Raw genomic sequence first — 26,803 nt, forward strand, 5'->3', positions numbered from 1 at the left:
ACAATACCCTTAACCGCGGTGAATAAAACGATACAGCTTATTTCTACTCAGAAGCTCATGGGATAAGTATTGATTAGTATTAGTATTAGTATTGATTAGTATTCATAGGTCTCCATCTTTCTCGAGGTTTAACTCCTAGACATAGCCAGTCCAAGCATTATTTCAATTAGATTAATTTCTATCTGCTCGGGAGAAAAATGAACAAGGGAGATAATTAATTCCATACTTGGGCCAAACCTTTGAACCTGTATTCATTTCAGGGTGTGTTTGTGCGTTTTCAAAGATATGTCCCTGATGAAGTCTCTATGGGACGAAACGTGTCCGGTTATGTTGTATGCAGGTGACCCCTAATTCATAAGGGGGTGAAGATTTCCTATATTTTTTTAATAAAATTGTAAAGATTTGACATTTATTTGATTTCAATACATTACTGGTGTATCATATATATATATAGATATATATATATATATATAGATATATATATATATATATCTATATATATCTATACATATATGTTTTACACACATACACACGGTACAACTTTAGGATTTCCACATTAAACCATGTAAATGGCCGGGCACAATCAACCCCGGAACGCTTTAGTGGTTGCCCGGGGAAGGGGGAAGTATATGTTGGCCGGACCGTTGCTATGGGGACGCGGTTCTCTCTCGACCCTCTCTCGCTTCCGTGCTGCCGGTAATATGGTGGGCAAAATAAAGCGTGCTCGGCAGAAACTGCATCATGCAGCTGTCCGAGTCCCTTCCCCGGCGGAGAATGCGCTCAGTACCCCGGATTGCAGGGCGCCGAGCCCCGTGGATCTGCCGGGATCCATGGCGTGGACCAAGCCGCTGGGTGGGAAGGTGAGTGAGAGCAAGCCGGGCCGTAGCGATGTCTTTGTCTGTGCCAGTACCAGGGTATATGGAGCATATGGTGTGTATGGGCATACCCCCTGCCACAGCCACCCGTGTCCAGGCTGTGCCCTCTTACCTGCAATGTACTGAGCCCATGATGCAGCCTAAGTGCCCCCAGCCTGGGCTCCCATATGCAAGCAATCAGGGTACACCTGAGCAGTAACACAGAAATGGAATGTCGTCCACAAGTTGCTATGAACCCCGGACGTCTCCTCCGGCCCCTAGCTCTGTCCTGCTTTAAGCTCAGATTTTTGCCGCAATTACAGAGGAGTCTGAGACCAATAGATGAAGCAATGATCACAAAAAAAATGTGTCGTTCTTAAGCCCCATACACACTATGCGATGCTGGTCATGGCCGATATCGATGCGGGTCTCTGAGTATACACACTGAACGATATTGGTAAACAATGTTGTTCAGAGACGTCACTGATACCTGCTGAATATGCAGGTTATTGGCTACATAGCCAAATTGACCTGCATATTCAGTAGATGGGAGGCGTAGGTTTGATCTTCTGCATATTAAACCAAGCAACATCGCTAGCAACACCATGCATGTTATTAAGGGACGGAACCGTGATCATTCCGGCCTTCATTAGCATCGTTCCAGTATGCACGGGTGATCTGGGATGCCGTGGATGTCTGATCAACTCCCCATCGCTCCAGTGTCTACCCGAGTTTCTATCGCTATGATATACACACACACATACACACACAGTTTACATACAAAATGTTGATGTTCACTCTGGTTGTAGTGGGTAAAAGGAACATTGCAGCTTGCCTGTTCACACGTTCAGTGAACTGGACCGCTGCAAACAAATACTAAAAGTATAAAAAATAAAGAGAAAGTATTATAGAGTAACATTGTTATTTTTATTATCATTATTTAATAGGATTGGACGTTTTCATCCTCTGATATATTCGCCTCAACAAATATTGACCCTAAAGTTTTAACACAGAAATTGGAAGTGGACACACAAAGTTCGGTGTCTGTTAAAAAAGGTATGTGATCTACTAAACTCAGTATAAGTTGTTCTAATGAACATTATATATGTGTGTGTGTATAAATAGAGAGGCATAAAAGTATTGGATGATTTTGGAAATGTTGGTACTTAAATTATTTACTATATGGAAATACGTTTTTACAAGCAACTGGTCGGGGACAGCGATGGGCTCGAATCTCGCACCGGCATATGCTAACATTTACATGCATCAATATGAGACGACATATATACTTTCTAAATTTGAAGCAGATATATTAAAATACTATAGACTTATAGACAATGTATTTGTATTGTGGTGTGGCACAGAGATTAAATTCTGGGAGATGGTATCCTACTTAACCTGGAAACACAAGTTAAGTTTACATCAAAGATTGAGAAAGAAATCATCTGGATGTAACAGTGTACAAAAAAGATGATACACTACAGACAACACTTAACAGAAAGACAACAGACCGCAACACTTTATTATATACCAGTCACCGTCCACCAACTCTGAAATCAAGTAATCCGATTCATTTGAGTACTAAGTCAATAGTGATCCTGAAATGGCAGAGCAGCAGATCGATGAAATAAGAAATCGTTTCAGTGAATGTGGGTACAGTCGTCATAAATTGAAAATTGCTTATCTAAAGCCAGAAAAAGGGTAATACAACAGTCTGCATCTACAAAAGAGAAAAACAGAATAATCTATACCAGCTGCTGTGATGACAAAGCGGCAGTCGTTAAGCGGTCATATCAGTGCAGTTGGCCTATTATAGCCACCGACCATAAATTGAAGAATGTGGTACATCATGTACCAATGATGGCTTATCATCGTAGTCCCAACTTACAATAAAACCTTATGCGTCCTTTGTGGATGCCTATTGAACAGACACAAACCAAGAATACTTACAACACGAGAAAAGGCTGTTTTAAATGTAGCAACTGTATGACTTGCCGGTCAATGATTACAGGGGCACAATTTCCCCATCCACATAGTGGAAAACCGATTACAATACCTCTTTATTTACATTGTCAAATGGATTTCGTGATCTACTTGGTAACCTGCCCTTGTGGACTGGCATACTGTATGTTGGGTTTACTAAGCGCAACTTCAGAGACGGGATGGCTAACCACAAAAGTTCAATACGTGCTGCCATTGAAACCGGGGGTTCAGACAAACCAGTGGATAGACACTAGCAACAAGCAGGACATAACCTGTCAATGTTGAGACGTAGACTAATTGATTGGATACTGCTATTGAATCGAGGTGGCAATATAGAATTATCACTTCATTGGAAAGAGGCTGAATGGATTTTTAGCTTGGATACGGCCTTGCCTAGTGGCCTAAGTACAACACATTGAAATATTTTTTTGGGCTAAGTGATACATGACGCACTACACCATATATGGTTTATATTTAGTCGTCTTGTATGTTTGTATAGTCTTCTGTTTTTATTCCTATTTAGTGTCTTATGGTGTTTAATATTAGGGATAATGGTTCTTTAAATGCTGTGTACTTTGCACATATATACAAAAAAAATTGTAAAAACTTTTTGAAAGGTGTTCTCCTGTGACACAGGGGGGTTCCCTTGGTATGTAAAAAAAAACAATAAAAAAAAAAAGAAAATAAATCATATATAGGTATACAAAGTATTATAAATGTCTAATTTAATATCTGGAAGGTAATACACTGATTGATGACACTGGGTGGTCCTTGTGTACAGGGCAATATGGCTCCCAAGCCGCCAATAACACTTTATATTAATATCTATACTCAAACTTATTATAACAATTAAATATATAGCTAAAGTAAGACTAAGTATTTTGTAGATACAGATAATAATTGGGTAGAACTCCTATGTGCGTTCCAGTTGCCATTATCAGTAGCGAGGCCGCTGGACCACAAGTTACTGAGTGGAAGGAGGAAGTATGACATTTTCCGGCTATGTGTTCCACGGCTGTTAAACGCACGCCGTACATATGCGCGCTTTGGGAACGCTGTGCTGATACTTAAGGGCCGCCTGGGGGACATGTCATGTACAGCCTGTGATGGTAATTCTTCTGCACTGATGACCGTGGAGCAGTATGTCATTTAAAAATTCTGGCTTGACGAAGTTCTTAAAGCCCAAAACGTTGCTGCTAATTGTGAATACTGTACCCAATCACTGTTCTGATTTAAACCATTGATGAACTTCTTTTAAAGTTGTGTCTACTTCTATGAAATTTTTATGCATATAAATATATATTTTTATAATTGATCCCCTCTAGTTCTACCTTCTGTTGTAGTTTTTCGGATATTGTAGGAGTATTTTGCACTAACATTGCGTTCCTTATTCTACATTTAATAATTCTTGCACAAACCCTACAGGCTTGTGTAATCACAACTCTATACTTGCAAGTCCTTGTGGGACCCCTTTATGTGGACATGATTAGTGTGAGACTGATCTAATTGATGTGTGCTCAGAGTGTAGTAATAATTGTGGTCCTTGGATCTTCGCAGGGCAAAAAAACCCCAAAAATATAATCTATAGCAGGTGGGGGCAGATGTAGCATGTGCAGAGAGAGTAAGTTTTGAGTGAGTTATTTTGTTTCTGTGCAGGGTAAATACTGGCGCATCGAGCCCGCAAGGGGTGCGATCCACGCCCCCCCCCAACCCCCTTGTAGGGATTTCGGCGGCTGGGATTTAGTACCAATCCCCCTTATTTCTGTTCCCACTTTTAAATTGTTTTGTGCACTTTTTACGCTTGTTTTGAATGTTAACCATTTACATTTGAAGAACAAGTGAGATGTTGTCATTGATTCATTCTCTGTTCCTGTGAAACTGTGGATGGAAGTTATTTGTTCTGCTTCTGTAAATATATGTTGCCCACTGTTTCACACTCCTATTTTTGATACGCCTTAAAACACAGTAAGAGATAAATATCAATGTACAAAAAGGGTTACACTGTTGGTCTGTAGATTACAAAAACTAAATAGGTTACTGGTGTCATGAAGTGACTTTGATCTGCGAGACGCTGGTTTTGACAGAGGTTGTTGTGCAGAAAGGATACAGCAAGGCCAAAAGAAGAGGTCATCATCTTTGTATCCAAAAACGTAATAGACTACAGATTTTAATTGTTTGTTCAAAATTGTCGGAAGATTGGTGAATAATGGAAAGTAATTAGAAATATCCCACACAGCAGAATGGCCAGTGGCTGTTTGTCAGAATCCCTGGCCATTTTCGCTCCACTCGACAAGCGGAATTCAATGTTCCGCCTGTCGAGTGTCAAAGTGAACGTTTTAGTGAAAACGACCACAGATTGATGCAAAACGGCCGTGAATTCAACAATATGCTCCCGTTTCCGACAAAACAGGTCCGACTTGTTTTTTAAAGTCAAATCTGTTTTGAATCGGATCTGTTTTGTCGGAATCCGCCTTCAATGCTGTCTGAAACGGAATAGGTGGCGGTGCTGTTTCCCCAGGCGGAAATAGCAGTCTAGATTGAATACCCTCCCTTATGCTGTATAACATATGTGGGTTACATGCAAATGCAGCCAGTATTCACCCTGCACAGAACCAAAATAACCCACCCAAATCTAAATCTCTCACACCTCTGGCATTCTCTGACCTATTACATTTCCCTGAAAGGAAGTGATCACTGGAAGAGCGATAAGAATAGATTGGATACCTTGAGAAGTTCTAGACTCAGAAGATAACGTGTCAGCCCAACCTGCTTGCTTTCTATTATGTACTACGCATAACTGAATTCTTTGCTGTCCCTTTACCTTGTGTAAACTTTTTATAACCTTCAGTATGAATTAGATGTTCTTTTATACAGTGCTATAAAAATCAGGAGCACAACATAAATACTGCTGATCACATGAACAATAGGTATTGTGGGTGCCACAATTCTCGGATCCCTTAAATCCAAATTCAAAGAAAAGGAGACCAAAATGTTTACACTGGTTTTGTGAATCATTAAATCAGTGAATACAGTTTAGAAATCTATTCTGTATATACAACAGTTTGCTCTTAAATACAGAAAGCAATAATAAATAGACAGAAATTAAAGTACCAAGGATGTGCTAACTGCTGCAAAATGCAAATTAAATGACTCTTCATAACCACTGTATGGGTATATTAGTGTTATAGGTGAATGCAAAACAAACTTAACGAGCTGGCAGTGGGGCCACACTCTGACACTAATCAGTAAATCTGTATGCAGACAAGTACTTGGCACGGTGAGTTCTCACCGTCAGCATTAACCCTTCATGGCATATTTTGATTAATATGGAGCCAAGTTTACTAGGTGCTGAATAGGACATGCAGCAGTCAGGCTTTTGGCAAATGGGACTAAAGCAAAGTTTTTGGCTTATGCAGAAACGAGTGATCTAGGATATTTGTAGGTGCAGGATGGAAGTTTGTTTTCTAAAACTCCCAGACCTGGCACGAATCCACCCATCCGAGAATCTCCAATCCAATTTAAACTGCTTGTTGGGGGTATTTGCATCAAGAGTGTGGGACTAGTCTGCTGAAGTGGATGAAAATGTGGGGAGACCTTCCTAGACACCCCCCCCAAAAAAAAAAAAAAACCCTTTCCGCTTGCAAAGGTATACTGTAGGCTTTTAGTGTACATGAAGACAGTACGGAAGGTCTTTTAAATGGTGTTTAAATGGCTGAATTCTGTGGTTGTTTTTTTTCTGTATCTGTTTCTATAACTTTCATGCGGGAAGAAAAAATAAAGAAAAAGGAGGAAAAATATTTTTGGGGGGTAAAACAGAAAATAAAAAGCGGTACTTTGTGTATTATCACGGCGCCCACGATATTAAGTCGCACGACATATCATCGCATCACATGCCATACACCCAATGCACAGCGATGCGATTTTTAATTGTATAAGCACCCTAATGGGGGCTTACAATGTTAAATGCACCCCCACGCCACCCCCACTATGAACGCCAACCCGAAGCGTGGCGAGCACAGCGGCACGCATCCTCCGACCTTTTCATACCCCACTCTCCACGTCGGCGTGGAGTTGATTTTATATAGTGTGGCGAGCGCAGCGAGCCACCGAGCCCGAAGCGTGGCGAGCGGTTGTGTATCGCTTTAATGTATTCTGCGTCCCCTCACGGGGCTCGCTGTGCTCGCCATGCTTCGGGCTCGGAGGCTCGCTGCGCTCGCCACACTATATAGAATAAACTCCACGCCGACGTGGATAGTGGGGGTATGAAAAGGTTGGAGGACGCGTACCGCTGCCCCACACGGGCTCGCTGCGCTCGCCACGCTTCGGGTTGGCGTTGATAGTGGGGGTGCCGTTGGGTGTTCTTTTAACATACTAAACACCCATCACGTTTAATTATGTTATAGGGGGCACTTTTAACATTGAGAAACCCATTAGGGTGCTTATACAATTTTAAATAACATACCATTGTATGGTAACATACAATGCGATGGTATACGATTTAAAATTGTATAACATCGCCTGCCATCGTATGCCTTATGGTCTGCGATGCGATGGGCGCCGTGCTAGTACACAAGTACCTAAAAGGCAATTTAAAGCAAAAAATAATCTAAGTAATTTAGGGTGAATAAAACAATGAAAAAGTTGCTCTTTGAGGCCGTTTCTTAAATCCACAAAAATTACCTTTTAATTATTAGTATAATTAAGCCGTTTGGAGACTTCCAATTGCCTATTTAGTCAATGGGTGGCTGGGGGGTTAGGCGGGGGTTTCAATGGGTTATGCTTGGTGTTCTGACTTTTTAACCTTTTTAAAACAACGTCTTTCCCTACCATTTCTCACACCGAACAGGTAAAGGCACGATACCCAGTCTGGTTCAGTGTGAGGTTCCAATTTAAATTGCAAAATGAATTCATAAATCACATAGTTGGCTTGACCCCCTGTATCTGATGCAGTTCGGAATGATTGAGTGTCATTTTGGAAGAAGCTTCTAGAGATGTCATACACTCCAGAATGTTTCTGTTCCATGAATACTGTTTCCCTTTTTTTGAGTCTTATCTGCAGTTCTTGAGCATTTTATAGACCTTAAAACCATGGTTTTGTCTTTTTAAAAATGGTTAAAATGTTCTTTATTGATATGCCTGAGTATTGGTTGGTCCAGGAGACTGAGATACGGGTTTCTCTCCAGGGATTCGCAGGGCAGCGGCATCCTGTTACATGGTATCTGTGTGTGCAGTATGGATGTGTGATTTCCTAGCTCCTCTGGGAGACAGAAGCAGATCCGTATCTTCCCTTGTGCTGCAGTCTGTCATTTCTCATTTCCCACAGAAGGGCTGAATATTGCTGGTCAGACTGGCTTCTGTGTTCGCAGGCAAAATTGTCTTTATACATGCCTACATTTTATGATTTAATTTACAACCTTTCTCGGCAAACCTGAAGTGGCCGGTATATCTCATTGATTGTCGTTGTATCATTATAGGGTTTGTGGTCTTCCCCTGACGTAAGGTAACGTAAATAAAAAAAAAGAAGTAATATAATATAAATGAATGCTCTCTGACTTGTATTTACTTACTGGAGAGATGTGGTGACACCACTAGAACCTTAGTGGGGCCCAGTGTAATGTTTAATACTTGGTTTCAGCGGTGTTCCGAAAGTTATATTGGTCAGTTGGAACCGGAAGTGGGGATATTGGATTTCACATTTCCTTTTACCTCCACCTGAAAACTGATTTTATTGATTATGTGCATCTGATGTTGGCTAACGCAGAGCTGCACAATAAATACTCAAAATATTACAAGACAAACATCAAGGTTATAGTGTTCATTCTAGCACCCACTATCTTTGAAAACCCATGCAGTTCCCCTTCCCTGCCTGGGGTGTCGCTGTCTGCTGTAGTGCTTCTAGCCCAGTGTGGTCTGTTATATCAGCACTGATATGCAAACCATACCTGTGCTAGAAACACCACCAGACGACACCACAGGCAGGGAAGAGGGACTGCATGGGTTTTCAAAGATAGCGGGTGCTAGAATGAACACTAAAGCCCCGTACACACGAGGGGAGATATATTGCTTGCAATATATTGCTCAGTGTCTCCTTTTCATCAGCGACCAGAGATGGTCGCTGATGAAAAGGAACCTCTGCTGGGGGAGCCACAGAGGTAATTAGCTGGTCGCAGGACCAGCGATTACAATGGGGCAGAAAACGGGAGCGTGCCGGGGCACACTTCTATCACTGGCAATATGGTCTCCTGCGACCATATTCCCAGCGATTAAAGCCCCTATCGCCCCCGTGTGTACACAGCTTTAGTTCTACATAAATAGCACTAGACTATTTCGAATTTTTCATAACGACCAGTCGATATCAACAAATGTAGTTAAATTGTCTAATGCAGTGGTCGCCAACCCGTTGCTCGCCTGAGCAAAACGGGTGGCTCGACCACTATTGCCCGCCTGCGCCTCCCGTCTGGCCGCCCCTGTGTCCAGCACCCGATGGGCCGTGGCATGCAGAGGGGTATGGCAGCGCAGGGTCGGGTAGCGCTGGCGGGCAGGGGGTCCCTGCAGCATATGGAAGATGCCATCAGCAGCAGGCTGAAGGTCCCCGCAGCGTGTTGGGCATTGCGGTGTGGCATAATGCATTCCTTCCAACTGTATCGATTTTTGCGTGATATCCCAAAAAATGTCGGCGCCTGCTGCTTTATCTACTTTTAACGTTGGGAGGTATGCATTAGGTGTGAGGGGCATTGCAATGTGTGGCATAATGTGGCGGGCATTACAGTGTGCAGCATATTGCGCAGAGGCAGTACGGTGTGGGGCATAGTATCAGGGGCATTGATCAAATTTTTGTAGCTCTCCGGGAGGTTTTTTTGTCGCGAGAAGCTCTCGCTCCTCAATTAAGGTTGGAGACCACTGTTCTAATGTGTACCCGGCTTTAATGGTTTTTATTTTTATAATGGATCATTGTGGTTAAAAAAAAAGGTTTTAAGCCCAACCTGCTCATTTTAAATGGTGTATGCCGTGTGGATTATTTTACATTCTTCAAGTATCGGCATTCAAATCTGGTTTCAAAATACAGGAACATTTTAGGAAGAGTGGGCCGAGCAGAGGAAGACTTGTGCTGTAACTACAGAAAGCCCTGATACCCGATCCTTGTCTTTCCTCTGAAAGTCGCTCGCTATTGCTTGCAGGAGGCTCTATTAGTTTGTTGGGAAGGTGGTAGATCTAAGTGATAGTAACAGGATCTCCGTCCCAAACGTGATACCGTTAAAGAAAACAATCAATGCTTGAAGGTCGTGTTGGTTTGGAAAGCTAACCTATGTGACTTCGGAATCGATGAGATGAATTTCATAAGGTTAATGGGCCAAAACCATTTATTAATTATTCATGGAGTGTGCAGCTCACATTTTGCACATGGTAAGCGCACTGGAATGCTGTGTGTGTACCTCTCTGTATGTGGTATCGTTTTAAAATGGGTTATTTTGTGTTTTTTTCCTGGACGTTGGCCAATCTGGGCTGGATCACATACTACATAATGGGTTAGTAATGGAAAAGTATAGTATTGTAAGTTTTTTTTTTTTTTTATATTTACATGATTTAACCCTTTGGTCCTATCTCTGTTATGTTTTATGCCTGTAACCAAACTATTCTATGGGCGGAACGCTGGACCTTCCTAGATACAAGAACAGGAGGCTTCCAAACCTTTCTTGATGGTAGATGGTTCAATCAATTAATTCAGTTTTTTTTGCCAGTACACTCCAAGCCATAGAGAAAGTCAGATGTCCTACTATAGGTGTGAAAGATGCTTAGTACCACGTTCCGATGATTGCTCACCCACCCTTCAGTCCTCATGCGTGACCACCACTGGTTTCCGTGTCTCCCATTTGGAACACTGTTTTGTGGCCACTCTCACGAAACCGGGAATGATGGACTTATTTGAAGGATGTTTTGATAACCTTAAAGCCTGACTATATAGCCAAATGGGGGACACACGATATGATGGTGGGGATTGCGACACTAATGCTGGGTACACACCAGGACGACTAGGGCCCGATCCCCACAATCTAGATCCAATTCCGATCAATTGGATGTAGATTGTGTGCTGATTGGGCCCTTTTCTGACCTGGTGTGGACCGATACCGATCCGATGCGCGGTCCCGCGGGTCGGTCGGTCGTTATTGAGATCCAACCTGCTGCAGGTAGGATCTCAATGACGACCATACAGCCGGGTGCGGGTCGCCATCGGATCGGACCCGCTCACGGTGCACATCGTGAGCGGGTCGTGCCCCCCCACGTCACCGTGAGCGGGTCGGACGAGACACTGACGACCCGCTCACGATGTGCATCGTGAGCGGGTCGTCCTGGTGTGTACCCTACATAACTGTCACATTTCCCAGATCACCTTGCTGGTGCACAGCTGTAACCATTACTAACTGTCACATTCCCCAGATCACCTAGCTGGTGCACAGCTGTAGTCATTACTAACTGTCACATTCCCCAGATCACCTAGCTGGTGCACAGCTGTAGTCATTACTAACTGTCACATTTCCCAGATCACCTAGCTGGTGCACAGCTGTAGTCATTACTAGCTGTCACATTTCCCAGACCACCTAGCTGGTGCACAGCTGTAGTCATTACTAACTCACATTTCCCAGATCACCTAGCTGGTGCACAGCTGTAGTCATTACTAGCTGTCACATTTCCCAGACCACCTAGCTGGTGCACAGCTGTAGTCATTACTAACTCACATTTCCCAGATCACCTAGCTGGTGCACAGCTGTAGTCATTACTAACTGTTACATTTCCCCGATCACCTAGCTGGTGCACAGCTGTAGTCATTACTAACTGTCACATTCCCCAGACCACCTAGCTGGTGCACAGCTGTAGTCATTACTTGCTGTCACATTCCCCAGATCGCCTAGCTGGTGCACAGCTGTAGTCATTACTAACTGTCACATTCCCCAGATCATCTAGCTGATGCACAGCTGTAGTCATTACTAACTGTCACATTCCCCAGATCACCTAGGTGGTGCACAGTTGTAGTCATTACTAACTGTCACATTTTCATACCTGCTGCAGTCATTCCTACTATAGATCCACAGGTGGCCTGAGACACATGAACTGTTGGTAGATCATGAGGACAGGTTTGGCCACCGCTGACCTAGGTTATGTTCCATAGTTTCCTCTCTTTGACCACGATTTATGGAGGTAGATGTTTTTCCAGATCTTTCAGATTTTTTGCACCATGGTCTAATTTTGTATCCAAACCCAATGATCTTGCCTATGAGAATGCGGAGGCTGAGTTATGTGTATGACAAGGGACAAAGGATAGAAAATACTTTATTAAAAGCTTTGCTAAATATTTATTTTGTCATGCAAACCGGCTTTTTCTACTTTTCCATACTTTCCGGAGTTTTCTTCTGGATACAGGATCTTTCTCTTCCTTCCATGAAAAGCCAATTCTCTGGAATTGATGGATCCTTAATAGCATGATTTTTTTGGGAAACCTGAATCTAGCCATGTTCATTCCAAACACAATCCCTCCTGTGTACTTTTGGATAGATTTATTCCTCTTGTATTTGGGAATGTTGAGGACACTGTTTGTTTTGGACTGCAGTGAAGGCCAAAAGGTCATTTCCCTTCCTCACCATGAATTCCCTGGGCGTTCTCTGAGGTCATTTCGCCAGGCTCCCGTTATTACGCCTGCATCTGTGTAATGATTAGTTTTCCCCGGAGCTTCTTCTACTGCTGCGTCCTGACACTTTGTGTCATCTCTCGCTGTACTCAGCCCTGTCCTGGGTTTTCAAATACATATACATATTTTTTTTTTTTTTTACTTGATGTCATTAACAGGAAAAATCAATTAAGAATTGATTATTTATGTAGTCTGCTCATGGCACCATCAGAGCAAAACTAATGTAGCTTTCCATTTAGGCATGTCCTCTAATGACTCCGCATATGTCGCGTGCATCTCTATCCGCAGTGTGTGTATTATTATTTATATAACCGGTGTATCAAACTCTCTACGTGCTGGAATGAGCACTGCTGAATATATGGCTGACTTCCATTGGCCGCAGAATTTCAGCTGAAAAAAATGGTGGCTATTGCGCACGGTTTTCAATTAACGTTGGTAGGTGTGGTCCCAATAACTGTGTTTTTTATTCTTTTCCTAAAAAAAATCAGAGACCGACATTTTTACCACTGAATTCTATGGAATAAAAAATAAATTAAAAAATCTGACCAGGTAGATCATTATTAAACCATTCGGCAGGCTGGAATCAAGGGCATTAAGCATCTCCCGTTTTGGCAGGAGACTGTTTCTTCCGGCTGTGCCACTGTCCCATGGTCGCCCATACCTAGATGATGGACCGGCAGCTGAGAAGCTTCCCCCGGTCCCTCCCTACAGCCAGGCCTGCTTTATGATGTGTTGAGGTGTACGGTTACCCACCTCGCGTTTACATCAATGGGTGAAGCCCATTCTCCAGACCGCATCATCCTGCGGTCAGTATGGAGGTTAGACGTGGGAGGACACAGCCTCCGCTGCTGTACTGTGCAGGCAGCGGTGGAGGCAGGAAGGAGGTCAATGGATGCCGGTGTGCAGCATTCATTAACCTTGCAGATGGGGGCTGGGGGGTGCACGGGGGCTGGGCGCAGCACAGCAGCTTACTTGGTGCTGGGCTTGCCCCTAATGTGGCGATCGGTGGTCCCGGCGCTTGGAGATTGTCATCTTCAAGCATCACCTCCGTCTACACTGCAGATAGGTACCGCAGTGTAAACCGTGCAAATCCCGGATCCGACCTGGCTTGGATCCGTGTTCCAAATGCCGGGTGGGATCTGGGATCTTTGGTGGAAAAGGGGTATAAGTCACTTTGATTTAACCCTCTGTGCTCATTTGTGACTTTACTTAAAACCTGGACTGTTTAATGTGTCTTAAGGACGGAGTTGGAGAAGCGCCGGCCTGACTGACTGTAAACTAATTCACATAGCTGTGTAGAGAGGTGTGAGCAACCGTACCAAAGGGAGACAGCATGTCAGCCTGGATATACACATTCATTTACAGTATACAGTAGAACATGACAGCATAGAGGAGAGGGTGACCAAGACATATAGATCAGTGACTGACACTTTACAGAGCTTTTCTAACTCTTCCCCACCTTCTACCATTTATTAGGAAAAAGTGGTAAGGATTTATTACATCATATTTACCTCTCTGTCCGCATGCTTAGATCATACCTATGGTGGGTTTATTTTATTTTTTGTGCATATGAAATTTTTATTAAGTGTTATACATATTACATCAAGTAAGCATAGAATAAACCTAAGAGACATTCACCTCCCTTTATACAATTCACCTTAACATAAAATCTATCATCGTGAAAAAGCTAAAGAAAGGACAAGCGAAAAATGGGAGAATCTGACGTGAAACTGGCATCATCATAGAATAATTAGCAGGATGTAATATAAGTGAAATAGAAAGGAGAGATGGAAATAGGGAAAGAAAGAGGGATACAAAAAGGGGTATACAGAGCGGAAATATAGGAAGAGATAAGAATAGGGAAAGAGTCTTACACCCATAGAGATAAAGAGTATAGGGGCCTATAGCATAGGGAGGGAAGAAATCCCTAACATGCTCATCGTATTGTTTTATGATGTTCAGCGTTTTTAAAATTTATCCAAGGGAGCCGAATAGCTGCCATTTTATTTCCTTCTATCCGCCAATGAGGTGGAAAGATCATCCATGTGAAAAGTCTTCAAGTAAATCGGTATCAAAACCTTAGAAGAACTTAGGGGGGTATTCAATCTTGGGCCACGGCTGTCGAGATGGCCCAACAGCCCTGTCCTGAGAATTTGCACGGGGTTCAATGTCCCGCCTGTCGCAGGACGAGAAGTGGGCGTGGCTGAGAATCGGCGAGCTGCAGCCTGGAGTTTGTCAGTTCTCAGCAGAACGACCCCGATTGCTTGTGAAGTTGGGCTCGTTCTGCCAAGTTCCCCTGTTCAATGCTGTCAGGGAAGACCGCATTGAATAGGGCTCTGCAGCCATCTCCTAAGTCGGGAGATGGCTGCGGGAGATTGAAAACCCCCTAAGAATTTGTCTAAAAAGTGACTTCTTAAAATGAGATTGAGGTCGTTTCAAGAAATTAAGTAGCCAATAGCCAGGGCAGAATGGTAATTCCTCTCCTAGTATGAGACTAACCGTCTCCTTATCCCTCCGCCAGTAGGGAGCTATTAGCGAGCAGTTCCACCATATGTGTAGGGGTGTTACCACCCCCCCCTCACACCTCCAGCAGGTATCTGGTACCCTTGCAAGCCATGCAGGACAACGGGATCATACCTATGGTTATCCTATGTACAGTATATTCAACAGAGCTAAACGCTACACTAGGGATTTAATAAGGTTTGTTTGGATATACTGCGTTATTTATGTAAAGTATATATGGCATTAGCTTAATTTCCATTGACCCCTTTTTTTTTTTTTTTAAATTGATCGTTAGATTTAAAACTGACTCTATGGCAATAGGGGGGGGGGGGATGTCCACGTGTATCGCACAAGTTTACACTTTGGCTGTCAAAGTTTTGCCTACCAAGGGCTAATCGTGATATTTGCTATTAGGGAATTCGACCCCCGTCCCCGATGGTTTGGGTCTGCACGTAGTTGTGCATGCGCAAAGCCCAGGAGTGAACGTCTTCGGAGAGTTTCTCACTCGCTGAAGACATTCGCTATATGATGGGCGACCATCTAATAATGCGAGCGAATGTGTAAGCGTACACATCTGCTCACATGGTAGCGCGGGAGGGGGAGATTCAAAATAAGTTCAGAATCCTGATGTGCAGGTCACGCGTGGCTGGATTCACATGACCAGAATAGTGTACAGATAGACCACACCCCACCCCACCCCACCCCACATGATCAGGCCACTGTGTCCAAGCCACCCGGGTCGCTATGGGGGTTAATTTACGAATCCATACAATTTTTTTTTTTTTTTTTGATCCACACCAAGTGCACATTACTCTCTTGTAATGGTGGGAAGGGGCGGTTTCAGTGTGTCCTGAAATAAAGGGGTGTGGGTAGGGTTCCGACAGTCATTAGCCCGACGTCGGGATCCCGACATGCCTGACGGCATGGCGAGCGCAACAAAGCCCCTTGCAAGCACAGTGTCTCGCTACGTTCGGCACCTATTCTATTCTCCTTCTATGGGAGTCGTGGACCCCACGAGGGAGCATAGCCAGTGGCCGTCGGGAACCAGTCTGTCGGTGTTTTAACAGTCGGGATCCCGAAGTCTGGTAAATGACTGTTGGGACCCCGTCCGGCACCCAAATAAAGAATAGTACGTTTAGACCTCATCTACCACTTTTTCTGGTGTCTCCTTTAATAGAAATGACCTTTTACCATGATTGACAAATAGTCATGTGTAATGTAATGTGTATCTTTGTCATTTGGAAACCACGCTCCGCCTTACTCCCACTGTGGTGACTAAACGTTCGCAAATGACCACAGTATCTGCATAGCCGCAGTGCATGCACTCACATACTAGGGCGTAGTATGATTCCGCTGCACATGGTAAAGGATGTGAGAACTGTTCTAAATGTCTGTGTATTTATCTCTGATTGCACATCAGCCCAGGTTAATTCCTCTTTTTGTATGTAATTGTGAGCGCATGTTGAACACCGTGAGGAACCTTCAGTGTTTTCTTGTTGGAATCTGGCGCCAGTGTTTCCACCATACTTATCATGCGGTGCGGTCACGACCTTTGACCTTACAAGTGTCACACGTAGCCGCGACGGAGCGCGGCGGGTACAGTACTCACCCGTCCGCGCCCGCCGCCGGCTAGCGTGTGCAGGCTCCGGTCTGCGGTGTGCGGGTAGCGGCAGCTCTGGGTAGGGATGGCAGCAGTAGTGGTGCCGGGAGGCCGGCGTCGCCATCTTGGTTGAGGGCAGGAGACAGATTGGCCCAGAGTGGAGGTTCCCTCCTCATCCTGTGCTGACAGCCAATGGCAGCCATCCCCTGGGGATATAGGGGATCTGCCTAGGCTGTTCAGTGTCAGTGCAATGAGTCTTTGGAGTCATTCACAACTCCTAGCTGATTCCCGGATCCTGGCTCTTTCTCTCCTGACTCTGGTGCCTTGCTCCCTGCATCTTGCTACAAGGAAGTTTTCTCCTGACACCAATGCTGCAAGTCCTACCTAGTGCTTGTTCCTGCTTGTGTCCCAGAATTACCCTGCACAGCTTTCCGCTGTCCTCCTTCATACAACTCATTCATTCCATCATCTTTCAGTCATCCGGATCCATTTCTTCTGTCATCAAATCAACCTCCTTCCGGATCCTCATCTATGTACTCTGGCTCACCAAGTATACGTTTCCAGATTTCCCTGCCCGTTATTAGTATTGTGCTGGACTCTATTTAATTTATTCCAACTGTCACTTAAAGAAGTATTTGAGTGAAGTTTATCATTTATGAAATCAGTTATTAAACCTGCACGTTTCAATCCTACTCCTCCTGGTCCGTCTCCGGTTCCTGTGCACCGCACGACTCCATCCAGCCCTTTAGCCGTGACAGTTTGCACTGACCCGATGGAATCGGGTGAAGCACAGGCCTCCATGACGGATGTTCTTCAAGGCATCATGGCTCGATTGGAACAAGTAGAGACTACCCAGCGTCAAGTGGCTCAATTTCTCCAGACCTTGTCATCACCTCAGGTGGCTCCCTCAGTTTCAGCAGCACCAACCTCCGGAGCTTCGGCCTCTGCTGCTCCCCCTGGGCCAGCTGCTCCTCACCATCTACACCTGTCAACCCCCAGTAAATATGACGGGTCCCCGAGGGGGTGTCGAGGATTCCTGAATCAATGTGACGTCCATTTTACCCTCCAGCCTTCCAATTTCCCCTCTCCCAAGACTCGGGTGGCTTACATCGTGTCCCTACTGGCGGGTCCAGCCCTGGAGTGGGTGTCCCCCCTTTGGGAGCGTGCGGATCCCATCCTCAATAACTATGAAGAGTTTGTGGCCTCCTTCCGTCGCATCTTCGACGAGCCTGGCAGAGTGTCCTCCGCAGCCACAGAGATCCTAAGGATTCGTCAGGGCAGTCGCCCAGTGGGACAATATGTCGTACAATTTCAAACCCTGGCTTCCGAACTCAGATGGAACGAAGAGGCTCTCGTTTCTGCCTTCTGGAACGGCCTAGCCGGGCGCATCAAGGACGAGTTAGCAACTCGCGATTCTCCTTCCACCCTGGCTGAACTCATTTCATTATGTAACAAAGTCGATCTGCGACTCCAAGAACGCCAACTTGAGAGGAATCGCTCCGATCGCCTTCGCCCTCGATTTCCTTCCAATGTCGCACCAGCCTCCAAACCAACCCCGCCTCCTGCGGTGTCAACAGATGAGCCCATGCAAATCAACCGCTCCCGTCTCTCTCTCGAAGAGAAGTCCCGAAGACGGCGAGAGAATCTATGCATGTACTGTGGCTCCTCAGCTCACTTATTGGCTTCCTGCCCGCTGCGGCCGGGAAACGACCGCTCCTAATCTCCCCGAGGGAGGTCCGATTAGGAGTCTTGCTTCCATCTCCCTCTTCTTCTGATTCCACCATTCCGGTTACCCTTGTGTGTCCCCAAGGGAGAAAAAGAGTTCAGGCCCTATTGGACTCTGGAGCAGCGGGAAACTTCCTTTCTTCTTCTTTAATCACCCATCAGACCACCCCGGTGACACTGCTCATAGGAGCTCTACATCAAGAGACCCTCGAATTCTTCATTCTTCCACAGTCCTCACACCAAATGGTCCTGGGCCTTCCCTGGCTCTCCAAACATAACCCACACATCGATTGGACCAATATGGAGGTCAAGGCCTGGGGAACAGATTGCCAGTCTACTTGCATTCCTCAGATCCTTCCGGTCTACCAGACCCATCCACAACGTGAGGGTAACTATCCTTCATCCTCTTCAGCTCCACCCTTGTCGATACCCGCACCATATCGTTCATTTACAGATGTATTCAGTAAAGGTGGTGCCGACACCCTGCCTCCTCACCGTCCTTGGGACTGCCCGATAGAGCTGGTGGCCGGGAAATTCCCTCCTCGTGGCCGCATCTATCCCCTGTCGCTACCTGAGACTGAGGCCATGTCCTCGTACATTCAAGAGAACTTAAACAAAGGTTTCATTCGACCATCTACTTCTCCGGCCGGGGCCGGGTTTTTCTTTGTGAAAAAGAAGGATGGCGGTCTTCGGCCATGTATCGACTATAGGGGCCTGAACGACATCACCATTAAAAACCGCTATCCCTTACCCCTTATCGCAGAACTATTCGACAAGATCAGAGGGGCAGCAATCTTTACTAAATTGGACCTGCGAGGGGCCTACAATTTGATCCGGATCCGTCCAGGTGACGAGTGGAAGACGGCTTTTAACACGCGCGACGGCCACTATGAATACCTGGTGATGCCCTTCGGCCTTTGTAACGCCCCCGCCGTCTTCCAACAGTTTGTAAATGATATCTTTCGGGACTTGCTGTACCACTCCATCGTAGTCTATCTAGACGATATACTCATCTTCTCTCCAAATCTTCAACTTCACAGACAGACAGTGTCCGAAGTCCTACGACGTCTTCGCCAAAATCAACTGTTCTGCAAGTTGGAGAAGTGCGTTTTTGAGGTCACGTCCATTCCATTCTTGGGTCACATTCTCTCCGCCACTGGGATAGAAATGGACCCAGAGAAGGTGAGAGCCATCCAAGACTGGGCAGCCCCCACAACACTCAAAGGAATTCAGAGATTCCTAGGGTTCTCAAACTATTACCGGCGATTTATCCGGAACTTCTCTACTATCGCTGCTCCCCTCACTGCTCTCACTTGCAAGGGAGCTGATCCAAGCCGATGGTCGCCAGAAGCATCCTCTGCCTTCCAGCAGTTAAAGAGAGCATTCATAACGGCACCAATCCTCCTCCAACCAGACCTCGACAGGCCCTTCATTCTCGAGGTGGACGCATCCTCGGAAGGGATCGGGGCCATCTTGTCACAAAAAGGTGAGGATCAAGAATTACACCCTTGTGCCTTCCTCTCCAAAAAATTCCTCCCGGCAGAGAAGAATTACCCCATCGGGGAACAGGAGTTGCTTGCAGTCAAAACTGCGTTAGAGGAGTGGCGATACCTTCTGGAGGGGGCACGGCATAAGATCACCGTGTATTCAGACCACAAAAATCTGTCCTTTCTTAAACAGGCTCAGTGCCTTACTGCCCGCCAAGCCCGTTGGGCCATGTTTTTTGAACGCTTTGACTTCCAAATTAAATTCCGACCTGGAACCACGAATACTAAGGCAGACGCTCTATCCCGCTCCTTTGAGACGACCTCTGACCTAGAGACACCTCCTCGTCCAATCCTCGATCCGCTGGTCTTCGCCCAAGTAACCGTACAGCCATCTCCTCCTCCAGGTAAAACGTTCGTTCCCCCCGAACTCCGCAAGAAAATATTGTCATGGGCACATTCTTCCCGCTTCGCAGGGCACGCAGGAGCACAAAAGACCTTGATGTTCCTGTCACGTTCTTATTGGTGGCCAACCATCCGCCACGACGTAACCAACTTCGTCGCTTCTTGTGTAAGATGTGCTCAGCATAAGGTGCCCAGAACAACTCCCGCTGGTCCTCTCCGCCCTCTAACCATTCCCACAGAACCATGGACCCATCTGTCAATGGACTTCATTTGCGAACTACCTCCCTCAAAAGGTCATACCGCAATCTGGGTAGTGGTCGACCGATTCTCGAAAATGGTCCATTTTTTCCCACTAAAAGGTCTCCCCTCTGCTCCAGTACTGGCTCAGCTATTTATCTCAACCATTTTTAAACTTCACGGACTGCCCAAAGAGATTGTATCCGACCGCGGAGTACAGTTCGTTGCAAAGTTCTGGAGAGCTCTCTGTGCCGCGGTACAGGTCAAACTCAAGTTTTCCACTGCCTTTCATCCCCAGACCAATGGCCAGACAGAACGGGTGAATCAAGACTTGGAGGCCTTTATCCGACTGTTTGTCTCGTCGTCCCAAGATGACTGGGTGGATCTTCTCCCGTGGGCAGAATATATGCATAACAACTCCTATCACTCTTCCTCCGGAACCACCCCCTTCTTTACAGTATTCGGCAAACATCCACGATCTCCGGATTTCTCAGAATTATCCTCTTCCGAAGTTCCTGCAGCAACCACTTCATTACAACGCTTTGCTAAAATCTGGTCGGATGTCCACACCGCTCTTCTTAAATCTTCCGCCCGATACAAGAGGATGGCAGACAGGAAAAGAAGGGCAGCGCCCAGATTGAAAGTCGGAGACCGGGTATGGCTGTCTACCCGCCATATACGCCTCCGTCTGCCCTCTATGAAGCTGGCTCCCCGGTTCATTGGGCCATACCCTATCATCCAAGTCATTAATCCTGTCGCTTATAGACTTCAACTTCCTCCTTCCCTAAGGATTTCGAATTCCTTCCATGTATCCCTCCTCAAGCCTTTAAGGTTGAACTCTTATCAAAAGAAGATTCCCAAACCGCCCAAGATTAACTCCGAAAGTGGGTCTGAATTCGAGGTAAGACGCATTATAGACTCTCGTTGCCGCAATTCTCGTACCCAGTATCTGGTGGAATGGGTTGGGTTTGGTCCCGAAGAGAACTCTTGGGTGGATTCCATTGATTTGCACGCTCCAAAACTGGTAAAGCAATTTCTCCAGAGAAATCCGCACAAGGCCCATAGGCGCCCTGGGGTCACCCTGAAAAGGGGGGGTACTGTCACACGTAGCCGCGACGGAGCGCGGCGGGTACAGTACTCACCCGTCCGCGCCCGCCGCCGGCTAGCGTGTGCAGGCTCCGGTCTGCGGTGTGCGGGTAGCGGCAGCTCTGGGTAGGGATGGCAGCAGTAGTGGTGCCGGGAGGCCGGCGTCGCCATCTTGGTTGAGGGCAGGAGACAGATTGGCCCAGAGTGGAGGTTCCCTCCTCATCCTGTGCTGACAGCCAATGGCAGCCATCCCCTGGGGATATAGGGGATCTGCCTAGGCTGTTCAGTGTCAGTGCAATGAGTCTTTGGAGTCATTCACAACTCCTAGCTGATTCCCGGATCCTGGCTCTTTCTCTCCTGACTCTGGTGCCTTGCTCCCTGCATCTTGCTACAAGGAAGTTTTCTCCTGACACCAATGCTGCAAGTCCTACCTAGTGCTTGTTCCTGCTTGTGTCCCAGAATTACCCTGCACAGCTTTCCGCTGTCCTCCTTCATACAACTCATTCATTCCATCATCTTTCAGTCATCCGGATCCATTTCTTCTGTCATCAAATCAACCTCCTTCCGGATCCTCATCTATGTACTCTGGCTCACCAAGTATACGTTTCCAGATTTCCCTGCCCGTTATTAGTATTGTGCTGGACTCTATTTAATTTATTCCAACTGTCACTTAAAGAAGTATTTGAGTGAAGTTTATCATTTATGAAATCAGTTATTAAACCTGCACGTTTCAATCCTACTCCTCCTGGTCCGTCTCCGGTTCCTGTGCACCGCACGACTCCATCCAGCCCTTTAGCCGTGACAACAAGTTGTTACTTGGGGGTGCGGAGAATTCACATTCTGCATGTAGAACGTCTTGTTACCCTTATACATATTGCTGTACGCCACCGGTGCTACAATGGAAATAACTTAAAACACTTCTGTACGTTTGAGCATATTAGGAGGTGTTTGAGGTTTGGGAGGGGAAACCATTGTGTGTGTACGCTTGCCGATCACTTCTGCTATCTGTGGTAAGGACGGCTGATCTCAGAATATGCGCCGAGCATGTTCTTGAACACTTGCAGGAAGTATCTTCACGTATATCTCCCATCACCTGGGTAACTGTGGATTAGCTAGGTGCACATTCGGGTGTAATGAGGCGCACTTGCTGTACATGACTGGGAATAAAGCCTCTTGTGTACAGACCTGGGTTCCCTATTTGTGCTCAGGAAACAGATTGTGTATTTACCACTCTTTGAAGTTGGGGTTAGGCTGCGGGAGGGGTGTGGTAAGGCAGGCTTATCTTATGCTGCAGCAGGAGGAAGGATTAGGGTTAGACAGTAATGAGGTTAGGTTGGGCTACGAGAGCTGGTGGTCGGATAGGCAGTAAAGGGGAAGGGTTAGGCTGCGGGGAGGAGGTTAGTGTACATACCTAACAGATGTCTGGATCCTGACCATTGGGATGCTGCAGTTGATCTTCTGATTGCCGACATTCCAATCACCGGGATCCCAGGACCCGATTGATCATTTCAGTAGTCTATAATAGTGTTCATTCTAGCACCCGCCATCTTTGAAAACCCATGCAGTTCCTGTTCCCTGCCTGGGGTGTCGCTGTCTGCTGGGGTGTTTGCAGCACAGGCCTGGTTTGCATATCAGCGCTGATATACAGAGCACACTATGCTAGAAGCACTACAGCAGACAGCGACACCCCAGGCAGGGAAGAGGAACTGCATGGGTTTTCAAAGATACAGTAGGGGGTGCTAGAATGAACACTGTATAATGAATTTTTATAATAAATATCTTACAACTTAAGAGGTACTGCCTGTCCATGTTTTAAATAAATATTATCATGTAATCTCTTTTATTTTATGTTACCCTGAGAAGCGTATGCACACATCTTAGCTATTTATTTTTGGTCCTGCTACGGCCACTACGTCCACAAGTAGGTGGATAACTTTTTAGTTAATCTGGTCATTTTAGCTCTACCTAATGCTAACTTGCCTCTGCATAATCTTAAACTGCCGCCCCCAGACCCGCGATTATACATGCGAGCAGGGACTTAGCCCCGCCCCCATGTGTTTCCGCCAGATCACAGGTGTGTCTTTGGCGCCCTAATAATAACCGCGATATCTGGATGTTTTTATTTGGCGAGAATAGGCCACATCTGTATTTATTGGGTCACCAGAAGACTAATTATTTGTGCCACAGTTTTGCTTGTGTGTGTGTGTGTGGATGTGCCATTTTCAGGTAGTGGTTTCTATGTTTTGGCAAACTTATTAGACCACATTTCAGTTACTTAAGCCTACATAACCCTGGGTGCTTTGTATCCTACTGTGTGTACGCTGATGCATGAGGTAGATATGGGGGTTCATGACTAGAATAAATGTAGGTTATAGGAAATGTAAGTAGAGCAAGCGGCCTTAATGTCCTGTGTAAAGCCTTTTTATTTCAGTGGCTAGATGGAAGATCACAATGACACTATGATGTACGGTGGTGTTGGGGGGGGGGGGGGGGATACATGTTTTACTTCTAAAACAAATAAACAAAAATGTTGACCCTTTTATGGGCTGCAAGCTGGACATAAATGATTAAGCAGGGGAGGTTATTTTTTTGTCTGTAATGTATAAATAAGGGCCAAATGTATGTAAAAACAACTATATTGTGGGGACTAACATCGTTTTCCTTTCGAGAGAGAAAGAGAGAGAATCGGTTGATCAAAAAGTCTAAATCTGTGACAGTGCTTCGTTGCTATTCAATACTGTGACTTGCGTACACAGTGACCCCTAGTCTCATCCATATGTACCCGCCACACTCACCTGTAAGAATACCCATCCTACAGCATACTAGGACAATATTGTCTATTATTTCTTTAATATGCATAATCCCTCTACATATTAACCCCATACCGTAGAGCGCACCACTATATATAATGTGTATGGAGAGTGACTTCGAGGCTTGGCAGAGAGAACATCACTGGTTACTTTGAGGTCTGTTTCATTGGAGAAAGGCAAGAAAGGGATTGGACGAGAATTTAATTAGTTATTTACAAGATTTAGCTCGGAGGTCAAAATAAAAAAATTGTTGTCGAAGAGAGAGTGGTTCAAGAGTGTTTGTTTTTTATTTCTTTTTGAGATTCTGTATAAGAAGCATGGTGAAAGATGATGGTGATGGACTATTTTAAGAGGTAGCCTAGGTGCGGACTTTGGGAGTACAGAAGAGAAGGTGTGAAGGGATGGCATCAAGGGCTTGGCTACACGGGGTAAAACGATGGAAGCGTGTTATCGACCTTGTCCTTGGACAGCGGTTCCCAAATTTTTCTCTCCTGTACCCCGTTTAGGCCACTGCTCATGAGTCTATGTAAAGACGGAGCCGTAATGCCGTTGGCCGAGAATGAGACAGTCCTGACTTTTGTGTTCACAATATTCAGCATCGTCTATGTGAACTGCAGGCCGCAGTTATTATTTGCCTAGGACACTACACGACCCATTTGCTTGTATTGTACAGTACAGTTGGAGCCGCAGCGATGTTCACAGGAATGAGGTGCACGAGTGTCTCATACGTACTCTGTAGTAAGCTCACCCCACTTGGCGAATGGTGTGGTACCATCAGTATATCAATACGCAATAGATTGATGGAGCATTAACCACCCAGCGGTGGTAATATGTACTGCATGGATATTGTATGGCGTGCATACACGCACCTTGGCGCAGAAGAAAAGTGGATCGCCAAAACCTTAGCCATGGAGAGCTGACGGAAACAATGAGAGCTACTCCATCTGTATATGTGTGTGTGTACCGAATATTATTAGTCACCTACAGTATGTTAGGAAACTGCCTACATGGATTGATGATGTCACTTTGCATTTCTGCATGAAGTACACAATAAAGGGCGTTACATATTGAGTGATGTCATTGAATGAGTAAAGCGATTTAGCTATAACGTGTGTGTCTCCCCCTCCCACTGGCATAAGGGATATATAACGGAATGTTTGGGCGTAAGCTTAGAAGCATTGGCCGTAGTGTAGAAGAATGACTCGCATCTCTCACGGGGCCATTGGTGCTCTGTTGCTATAGTAACCCTTTTAAATATTACCAAACCATGAAAGGCTTCCCCTGACTTTGCAGCGCTGTGATCTTCTTTCTACCTCGGCATTATCCTCCTTGTTTCCCACTCCACTCATATTAGTCTGGCATCCACCGTACACAGCCAATCTGCAATTCATTAGTGGGAAACGGCAATCCATTACTGTCGGCAGCTGATAGCGTGTTATTTTCAGAAAACGAGCCAGGAATGACCGAAGCCTGTTTTACGTTAGCTGTGCCCCGGGCAGATCATTGCAAGCAGCACACCAGTGGGAGAGCGCTTGCCTTTTGTGTTCACATGCCGGTATATTACCCAAAAATGGAGTTTATTCATTGGGATCACTGGCATGCAGCCTGGGCTGTAATACGGTTTGTGGTTACAGCAGCCCCAATGTTCTTACAGGGATGTGGTGGACAGATCCTGTGCTCTGTGTGGTCATGAATGCATCCTCCTGCGATGTGCGCTGATTAAGCACCACTGGAGACCTGCAGGAGCCGCAGTGCTTGCTGATAACGGCTCATGGGTTTGGACAAACTATGAAACATTCCCAGGGAAATGCTGAATGACAGCTCGTTTCGTGTTTGTAGCTCCGCAAATAAAGGCGAATTCTGCTCTCCCGAGGCTTCTCTCTCTGGATTTCTTGTTGTCCTCTGCCAGCAATAACTCTGCTGTATACGTTACGCGCACACCTGCATCTTACCAGCAGAGCACAGCTGCCCCAAGGCATCACATAAGTGACAGTTAGCAGCGTAGGTGACATAAGTCTTGCCTAGGTGAAAGGCAACAATTAAAGTGTTACAAAGTGTGACATTAATAAAAATCCCATTTTGGGGGGGGGGGGGGGATTCAATCGTTCAGATGTCAGCAGTTGGAGCCCTATTAATTTGTTGCACTGCTTGGGTGCAATTGGCTTTTTGAGCTGGCATTTAAGCCCCAACCAGGGGGTGGCAAGCTAAAATAAGTGAAAAGTTACCCATTTGATCGCTCATACAGGATTTTGTGTCATGCCTAATAAGATTTAGTCAGGTTTAGTTGCCATAACCGCCAGCCCCCTTCCGACAGAGATGCCCGACTCTTCCCCACAGTTCCCCGTCGATCGCCACCTCCCTACACCCCCCCCCCCCCCCTCTAACCCTGCCTGTCTCCCTGAAGCGGAGATGGGCAGGGTTCACGTACGCTACCA

The 26,803-nt window shown here is 45.7% G+C and overlaps 1 protein-coding gene across 1 annotated transcript in view; it reads left to right on the forward strand.

The window, feature by feature from the left end:
• Window positions 1-637: 637 nt before the first annotated feature.
• Window positions 638-26,803, forward strand: part of SLX9 (SLX9 ribosome biogenesis factor) — an 87,764-nt gene continuing 61,598 nt past the window's right edge. The window contains exons 1-2 of the mRNA XM_083154420.1: window positions 638-860; window positions 1,802-1,910. Of these exons, the coding sequence (XP_083010546.1) occupies window positions 702-860; window positions 1,802-1,910 (268 nt within the window). The 5' untranslated portion in view covers window positions 638-701. The remainder of the gene's footprint in view (window positions 861-1,801; window positions 1,911-26,803) is intronic.

The sequence above is a fragment of the Crinia signifera genome, chromosome 7 (assembly GCF_055691185.1).
Source record: "Crinia signifera chromosome 7, ASM5569118v1, whole genome shotgun sequence".
Classification (NCBI taxonomy): Eukaryota; Metazoa; Chordata; class Amphibia; order Anura; family Myobatrachidae; genus Crinia; species Crinia signifera.